The following is a 9,611-nucleotide window of genomic DNA, read 5'->3' as shown; positions in this document are numbered from 1 at the left end:
CTTTGGAATAATTGATAAATTCTGTGAAAATAAGGTTTCCTCCTGGGAGCTCTTTGGGCTTGAAGGAGGAGTAACGAGGGGAGGGGGGGGTGCGCGCGCGCGCGCCTGAGTCCAGGTTTATACAGACCCCGACTCAGGTCTTTTCGCCCGCTGCTCTCAGGTTGCTGCCCCTGGAACGTACCGCTCGCAGAGCCCGGGAGGCAGTGTGACACCGAGGGGTGTGACTGAGTGCATCTCGCGCGCCCGCGTCCCCACCCCCGCACTCCGCGCCGCCCGCGCAGCGTGACTGGCCGCCGCCGCCGCCGCCGCCGCCGCCGCAGACCCGGCTCCGGAGGCACAGAGCGCGGCGCGCAGAGCGGGAGAGGCAAGCAGACTGCTGCCTGGCGCCCGCCGCGCTGTCCTCCCTCCTCCTCCGCTCCCTCCGCCCCTCCCCCAGCGGCCGCGCAGCCTGGAGCCCGGGCAGACTCCGCTCGGAGCGCGCAGCTCGGGCGCGGGGACTAGTGGCTAGGCGGGGGCGGCGGGAGCGCTGAGACGACAGCCCCGGGGAGAGACGGAGGGGGGCCCAGTCTGGGCAGGCAGAGTCGAGCGTGTGAGTGTTTGCGCGTGAAAGCGAGGGCTGCACTGTGCTCGGCGCGGACCCAGCCATCCCCAGCCCAGGTCGCCGCAGCCCAGAAGCCTCCCGCCCGCGCCCCAAGGCACGCGCGGCACAGCCATGAACACCAACGATGCCAAGGAGTATCTGGCCCGCAGGGAAATCCCTCAGCTTTTCGAGGTAGGGTGCTAGGTCTGGCAAAGAGGGACCGGAGGAGCGGGAGGGCATCTCCGGGATTCGGGGTGAGGCAGCCGCGCCCCGTCCCGGCTAGCAGATACGGGGCACGGAAGTGAAGGGGCTTCCAAAAGCTCGTTCGCCCGCTTACCCGGGGACAGCCGCCTTTCCAGCGGGTTCCAGGGCCCCTGTGGTCTGGCTGGGCTCAGAAGCCCCCACCTCTCCAATCAAGTTACAGTCTTCGAACCCGGTTCAGAAGGCAGGCTGCCTCCAGCGCACCTCTCATATGTGGACATCCAGGGTGGGCTGCAGGCAGCGGCCGGCCGCGCTCTCCGGGAACGAGGTCCAGGCCCGGGGCGGGGGCATGCTGTCCCCAGAGGTGAGTAAGGACTCAGAACCGAGGGGTCCAGAGCCTCAGTCCCTTCCTTGCGCCGAGGGTCCGGACTCCCGCGTGGAAGGGGAAGTGGGGACGAAAGGAGCCCTACCCGGGAACAGCTTGGAGGAGACGAATGAAGATGTAAAAAGCAAATCCAAACCTATCAAGTGCAGCGCTACCTTCCGGGTGGCAGGCACCCAGTGCTGTTCTGCGCTTTCGGTGAATGAACTCCTGAGCACGTTTTCCCGTCGCCTTGGAAGGGATGGGTCTCCTTCCTCTCCTCTCCAGCCCATAGCTTTCGTCTGCCCTCTGCAGCCCACCTAGAGAAAGCGAGAGGGAGCGACGAGGCGGGCGTGACTCCTGTTGCTCTGTCCGCTGACCCGCATCACAGCATCATCTGCACCAGGGACCCGAGGGATGGGGAACATTTTGGGGATGAGGGAAGGAAGGCTTGTGGGATAAAGTAGAACCTTGGTTAGTTCTAAACCACAGCCTACCCAGATCGTTTTGCTACCTTTCCTTCTCTGCGTATTTGAATTTTAAAACATTCCTGAATCCTGTGTGTTTTTACTTAGGTTAAAAGAAAAAGAAAGGGATGGAGCCAAGCTTCATTAGCGGGAGACCTGAAACCTGGTTTCCCCATTCTGAAAGATAATACACTGTAGATTGATATGGTAAACTACAAGTCATGCGATGTTCTTTCTCCTGTTTGTGGGGTTTGTTCTGCTAAAAGGAGTTTTATAATGCTACTTGGGAAAATAATTTTGTCTCTTTTTTCCCAAATTATCTTTAAAATGGGACGCCATAATAACAGATCTTCATTTTCTCTCACCACTTAAGCCACGGTTTTCAGGTCCATCCAAAATCCAGGTAAATTGCCCACTGAGCACAAGTCCCGGTATGTGAAAGCCAAATCTAGCTAGTATGTTACTAATATTTGAAAATAATCAGGAGGTATTGCATAAGGACAGGTCTTATAAGTATATAGGATTCTTGTTAAGAGTTTTTCTTTTTTTAATTTTTAAAAAAGTAAATGAGAGCAAGAGTTGAAGGTTTTTGTCATAAATACTTCTACTAAGATCAGTTCCATCCATAAAAGAGTAATGAGAAACGTCTTCAGGAAGGTGGCCTGATTACAAAGTGCTGCTTGGTAGTACACCTTTCTTCTTTATAAATTTGGGTACCATTTTTCCTCCTTGGTAACCACTGAGGATTTTGATAGTTCATGAAAATCTACACTGTGTATGCAAATAAGTGTATGCAGGCATTTTTGTTCAGGTGCTGTGCTTTTCCTTGGCTTCTCTGCATATGAATGAGATATTTTAAAATAGGACACGCCTGGAAAAGGAAGTTAACTTGCTTCGGTGAAATACAGAAATACTTATAGGCAATCCCAGGCAATGGGAGGCTGAAAAGAGACTGCTGGTGACCTCCAAAGACTCCAGCCTTCCAGTAAGAAGCTTCCATGCTGCGCACAGCACAGGAGGAAAGTAAAACCTCCTGTGATGAATGTAGGCAGTAAAACCAAATGCTTTAAGTTTCCAGACTGGATTTTCCCCCTCAGTATCACAATACAGATACACCAAGTTTAGCAATTAGATATCTATCAAACCCAAGACATAGGCTACAGTTGTGGCTACTAGATCCCATTGTAGATCAAGTGACAGACTATTGAATGCTACATGTTGTCAAGCGGCTAGCTGTATCTAGCTGATCTTTTCAGATCTCTTTCTGACTTGAGACGTCCCATAGGCTAAATGGGGATATCTTTGGTGGATTCAAGTTTGAAATGTGTTTCCATTTGTAGATTAAATGTTTAAAACAAAAAACCACTTTCTCCTGATTTTGTCATGAGTTCTTAATTCTAGTTAACCTTATGGTTTTATGTATTGCTCTTGTATCACCGTACCTTAGAGCAGAAATTTGGCAATTAATTTGAATACTGAAGAAAGTCAAATTAGATTATTTAAGTTCTCAAAGAGTTAACACAAATAGACTGAGTGAAAAATATCTGCTGCTTGTTTTGAATCCCTGATGGTGGCTGACTATTAGAAGAAAGGATTTAAATTACCTATGAAGGCATGGAACTCATTCCCCCTACTAAAATCAGTATGCTTAGTAGAATCAGATTTGTTCAAGGAGGCAGGGAACAAATATTTTCCAGTTTAAAAAAAAATTCATTTAGTATGTTCACTCACTTTGGGCAATAATAGGGATAAAAAAATTAAAGACCTAATTTTCTTTTATCAAACTAATGTTTTCATTAATAACTATAGTAACATTTTTTAAAAAAGGACCCAAACTTGAGTGATTTGAATTGCAGTTGGGTCATGTATCAGACAAACATAGATAATATGGCATTTTCTTTTTATCCCATATTATATTTTTGCAAGATGTAGAGAGAGGAATGTATGGTTTTTGGAATCAAAACCATTGACTTGGAATCCTGAGTCTATGAGTTTCTTTCTTTCTTTCTTTTTTTGCTTTTTTGGAGGTTCCCAGCCTGGGGGTCGAATCCGAACTATGGCTGCTGGCCTACACGACAGCCCCAGCAACGCAGGATCCTTAACCTCCAGTAGGATGCAGGGATCGAACCTGCTCCTCATGGATCCTCGTCAGATTCGTTTCCAGTGAGCCATGACGGGAACTCCTATGAGTTTCTAGTTGAGTGACCTAGATCAACTCACTCAGCTCTTTGAGCTATGATTTCTGAGTCTATAAATGCACATAGGTCTGAAAGTGCACTGGGTAAACTAAGGTATACACAGATACAACATAAGCACTGCTGCTGAGTTAGCTACTTTAAAATAGGAGGAAAGTGAGGAATTAAATGCGGCGTGTATATGTGTGTGTGTGCACGGGTGCACTCAAGCATGTGCGTGTTTATAGCACAGATCTTGACACACGAACTGGGTGTGGATGCCCAGGTTAGTTTTTTCCACTCCCTCTGCAGTTGAACTCCTCTGACTAAACGTTCTAACCCACACAATTTAGGATTTCAGAGAAGAAATGTACTTGGTAGGAACTGTCTAACATTTTGAGCAAATTGCACAAGAGTAATTTGAAAATAAAACACTGTATTTAGGCAAGATGTCAGCCTTTCAAACAATGTGTGTTTTGTGCGTTAATAATGGTGATAATAATCCTTTATGATTTTCCCATGAAATACTTCAAAGGAAAATGTTTTGCACACCAGTTCGGTTCCTAGGAATCAGCATTTCCAAATTTGTGGCATTTAAAAAATTCATACTTGTGACGCATTGGACACCAGGTTTTCCTCTGTAACTTCAGTGAATGTTATAGTGATTTATTATATATCAGATGGATTTTTTAGACTCAGACTTAATGTTTTGAGTGAATTTTTTTTCCCTAATTAGGGAATAGTCTGATATGCATCTACATGTGCAAGGGAAGGTGTCAGATTGGATATTGAAAAATATGTAAGACCCACACTGTGTTGTTGAAGATTTATAGGTTAGATGAAAAGACCAACACAATCTGATGGTTTTAGTATGAATGACAGGTAAGATGGCTTTTTTTCTGGGGATGATGAGCATTGAAGAGGCATCCCCAAGCCAACCTGAGGGCTCATGGGAGACTTCCTGATGATGATGATGGTGATGATGTGATGAAAGCCACCAACATTTATTATTTACTATGTGTCAGTCACTTAATATGTACTTTATGAGTATTACTTTTTTTAATGCTCAAAAAACCCTCTGAAACTGAGGCTTGAAGACTTTAAGGATGGGTAGAAATGAGCTAAATCATGACTGGGGTCTTTTTACACACTGCACTTTGTCTCATTTTGTTAGGGTTCTTCCATTTTAAACAATATAGTCGCCTTCATTGTTTAAAAGTTAGAGAATGTAGAGCTGAAAACTAATCAGTCCAGAATTTAAGGGATTGTTTTGATTACTCAATCGGAGCATAATTTCAACTCTGTTTATTTTAAAAAAAAAAAAGATGCAAAAACCCCCAAGAATTTAAAGATGGGAAGATGGGGTATACACTATTTTGACAAAGGTGGTTTTAAAACATATTTCATGTGGGCATATTTTGTTCTTGTGTTTCAGAGCCTTTTGAATGGACTGATGTGTTCTAAACCTGAAGACCCAGTAGAGTACTTGGAAAGTTGTTTACAGAAAGTAAAGGAACTAGGAGGCTGTGACAAGGTGAAATGGGATACATTTGTAAGCCAGGAGAAGAAGACCTTACCCCCACTCAATGGAGGACAGTCACGGAGATCCTTTCTAAGAAATGGTAATGTGTATGTAGAATAATAGACAGTTTATAGTTACAGCGATTCTCTTTAAAACAGATGGTACAGACTGTAGGCAATGATTTAATTCAATCATTTAGGCATTTCCAAATGCCTAAGGGTATTTGGTCTTGGAACATGACTAATTTCTCTCTGCTACTAATTCTGATCACCTCCATGATTAGACAAACAAAATTACATAGATTGTCCAGCACTTCACTAAAGGCTTGATGAAATTCTTTATTACTGACTCCATTATTTTTTAAAGTGAATTACATTAGCAAACTGAATTTTTCTTAAAATGGCAAATAAGACTTTTCCAAAGACACAAGTAGATGATAGGCATAGTTGATCATTATTATGTAACACCAACATTTTTATTAACCAAGATTTAACTTATTATCGTGTTTCCAAATTTAGAGTTCGCATGAATGCATCTAAATAAAGTCTTTACTAGTTAATTCAAGAAGGAGTTCCTTAGGAGCTACTGAATGCAATGCATAAGAGGAGGTATTAGGGTACTATAAAGGAAATGGGAGGCATAAATTGTTAAACAATTTTAGGAAGAGTTTGGAACTAAGAACTGAATTTAGTAGAGGAAATTCATGGTATTTCTGATAGCTTTCTGAAATATATGCTTATCAAAATTTGCAGTTCAATCAGTCAAGCAGCTTTTTAGGCTCCAATAAAATTTGAGAAGTACAATAGTCTGTGCAAAATGGAATCAGTTCCAATCAGAGGAAACCAATTAATTCTTTCCCAGTGGCCAAGATAATTATATTTGCAAATTTTAAACCATTCTAAAAAATTGTAGCAGAAAAAAAGCCTCAGTCATACAGACAGAATTTGAAGTGGAGACAATTTTATTTGCAATGAATACGAGGGGAAACAGTGTTTTTATCTTACTTAGTCATGACCCACTTAGATTTTATTTGAACTTGGTGTCGGGAAAAGTCATAGTGTTGATTTTTAAGAAATATGAGCAGAGAGGGAAAGTAGAATCAACATTATCTCAGAAACATGTCCAGAGAAGAGCAGACTCCCCTGTCTATGCAGAGTCACCACTAAGGTGATTGCGGCTTAGGTGCTCAAGAGAGTACTTTTAGCCAGTTACCACACAGCACACCACTTAGTAAATTACGGCTTAGGTGAACAAGATGGTATTTTTGTGAGCTTGAAGTGTTCATACACCTTCCCAAAAGAGCTAACCTGCTTCCCAAAGTGTCATCACTGGTTAGAGTCTGGCTCAATGTCAAATCCATGCTCTATGCTCTTGTTAAATCAAGTGAGATAAATAGGAGGAACTTCTTTTCAAACCTGAAAGCACTAACAAACTGTAGGTATTACTGGATTCATTTACATCTTTAAATTTAAGTCTAAGAGGATATGACATTCACTTAGTCGAAAAGCTGTTCTTAGGCTGGTTATATAAGTGACCATTTTGTGACCAAACGAAATCTGAATGTTTCTATTTTATACCATTACTTGACTAGATTATATTTAAAGCCAGGCAGGCCAAGTATGTAATAGAGAATGGTGGGGACTGTGGTCAAGCTAGAAGACAGAACTAGAGGAACAGTCATTGTCTAAAGACAGTCAAACACAAATTTTGGGAAAATGTCAAGCTGAACGAAACACATCTATGGGCTACGCTCGGCCCAAAGATGACCAGTTTGGAACTCTTGTTGATCTAGCAGGATAAGATGAAATAGGAATGGACAATGTAGGCTTAATTTTCATTAGAACTGAAATTGCTTGTTAGTTTTAGAATCTCCATACCTTCTAATACTTCACCATAATTCCCACTCAGACATCTTTTAATTAATCATCAAATAGAACCTTTCACATCTTATGATGGCAAGAATATTGTCTCACATTGCCCTATATCTGGAACTTATGCTAAAATATAGAAAATAGTTTCTAAACTGATTTATCCTGGGCTAATAAAATTGTATTTTATGAAATGCTTTACACATTTGTGCTTTGTAGGTTTTAACTATGATTTACAAAATAGCTTTTTGAAATCAACAAAATTACTAACTTCCCTATAATTTATAGCATTATTAGTACTTCTAGAAATAAGTGATTCATGCATTTTTCTGGAATATTGGCATAGCTATGCTAATATGTAATTATTATGAAAAATTATTCTCTGAAATGAAACATTTTAATAATTTTAAGCACATTACCTTCCTAAGTAAAAAGATGATAAAAGCAAGGATAAATTATTAGTTGACAATTCTCTGAAGCATTGTACTCTAGATGTGAGATAAATATCCATTTTTTTTCTTTGACATATGTATACAGTTGAACAAATAAATATCATGAGTGAGAGTCTCATGACTCCAAATATCCCTCGAGCTTTTCTTTTGGAATATCTCATTGTCATCTTACACTCAACATGTCCAAAACCAAACATACCATATTTGCTTCAAAACCAGCACTTTTTCTAATTTCCATGAAGTCAGTCAGTGAGTCAGTTGAGCAATAACATAACCATTTATTGAGTACTACTATGTCTCAGACACTGTTTTAACACTAAGGATGTGGCCATCAAGAAATAAGAAACCCGGCACCTGTCCTCATGGAACTCTCAGTGTAGAGATGAAGTCAGGCATTAGACATAAATTAGAAGCACAATGGATGCTTTAGGAAACACCATATGCTATAGGACTAACCATATTAACAAACAATGGATCCAACCAAGGCTAGGGTTCAGGGTGGGCTTCCTGGAAGAAGTGTTGTGCCAATACTCAGAGACAGAAAGCTGAGTGGGTGTCAGCTAGAGAAGGCTGGAGGAGATTTGAGAGTATACTAGGGTACAGAGAACAGAAGTTCCTGATGTAGAGAAAGAGCCATGATAAAGATAGGAAGGAGAGAAGTGCAGTATTTCTGAGAGAGAGGGCAGAGAGATACTACCTGAAATGCAGTCTTTCCTCATTCTTTTAGACTTGATGCCTGGCAATTGTTTTTGAACTGTCACCTTCCTACATCGCTCACATCCCCGTCCGAGTCATGTCCTTCATATCCAGCCACTCATTTCCATTTCCCTTACTTCCCCTAAGCCCTCACATCTCACTGTGAATTCTTTAACAGCCTCCTGGCTGCTACTCTTTCTGCTCCTAGTTTCTTCCTGTTCAGATCCATTCTAACCATCACTAGGTTCCTTTTCCTAAAAACGCATTTCATGTTTAATCGTGTCATTTCTCTATTCCCCCCCCCCCCAAATCTCCACTGACGTTCTACCAGTTTAAAGCTAAACCTTTTACCCTGATGGTCATGGACCTCCACATTATGACCATACTCTACCTACCCATCTTCTGTCTTTTCTCCGTGGCATCATCTATTTCAGCAAGACCATTCTCTTTGTTATTGGCTCAACAAATATTTATTGGATACTAACTTTGTGCTGAGCACAGTTCTAGCTGCCAGAGGTGCAGAGATCCAGATGGTACGGCCCCTGCTGTCATGGAACTGGCTCTAATGGGAGAGGATGAACCATGAGTGAATAAGAGACCTCTCAGATGGTGAAGCAGTAGGTGCTGTGCGGAGTACTCTTAGAGGTGATGTCCTTGAAATTCACTGGGTGGCTCCCCTAGATTAAAAGGTCAGTAAAATCCTCTTATAAAGGGGATATTGAAGCTGAGCTATGAATGACAAGAAGCAGTCAATCATGGCACCCACAAGGGAAGAGCATTTCAGGCAACGGACTGTGAGGCCGGGTGTGGAAGCAGAATGGTAGAGTCTACTGTAGTAGCCCAGGTAATGATGGTGGCTTGGGAAGAGTTGCAGTAGTGTAGACGGAGAAAAATGTATGCATTGGGGATATGTTTTGGAGAGAAGTCAATAGGAATAGTCATGAAGAGTGAAAGAAAGTAATCAAGGGTAACACCCAGAGCTTTGCCCTGTGTCAGGGAATCATTTCCGTTGCAAGGCAGGACAGGATACTGTTGTTAGTGCCTTTCCTGACATAACCCTTCCCAGAATTTTCTACAGAATATCCACTGTCACCTGTAGACTACTTCACTCTCTTTGTGGAACTAAAGTAAGTCCAATGGGTCAGTAGTCAATGACCTCATTTGTTGTATCAAAAGAGAATGGAGGAGTTCCCATCATGGCACAGTGGTTAAGGACTCTGGCTAGGAACCATGAGGTTGCAGGTTCAATCCCTGGCCTTGCTCAGTGGGTTCAGGACCCTGCGTTGCCAT

At 42.5% G+C, this 9,611-nt stretch overlaps 1 protein-coding gene across 2 annotated transcripts in view; it reads left to right on the top strand.

Moving 5' to 3' along the window:
• Positions 1-345: 345 nt before the first annotated feature.
• The window catches only part of AK5 (adenylate kinase 5), a 288,498-nt gene continuing 279,232 nt past the window's right edge, over positions 346-9,611 (top strand). For both annotated transcript variants that reach the window (XM_047794362.1, XM_047794361.1), the window contains exons 1-2: positions 346-772; positions 5,219-5,405. In XM_047794362.1, the coding sequence (XP_047650318.1) occupies positions 713-772; positions 5,219-5,405 (247 nt within the window). In that variant the 5' untranslated portion in view covers positions 346-712. The remainder of the gene's footprint in view (positions 773-5,218; positions 5,406-9,611) is intronic.

The sequence above is a fragment of the Phacochoerus africanus genome, chromosome 8 (assembly GCF_016906955.1).
Source record: "Phacochoerus africanus isolate WHEZ1 chromosome 8, ROS_Pafr_v1, whole genome shotgun sequence".
Taxonomy (NCBI): domain Eukaryota; kingdom Metazoa; phylum Chordata; class Mammalia; order Artiodactyla; family Suidae; genus Phacochoerus; species Phacochoerus africanus.
This window is presented reverse-complemented; position numbering and strand designations above follow the sequence as displayed.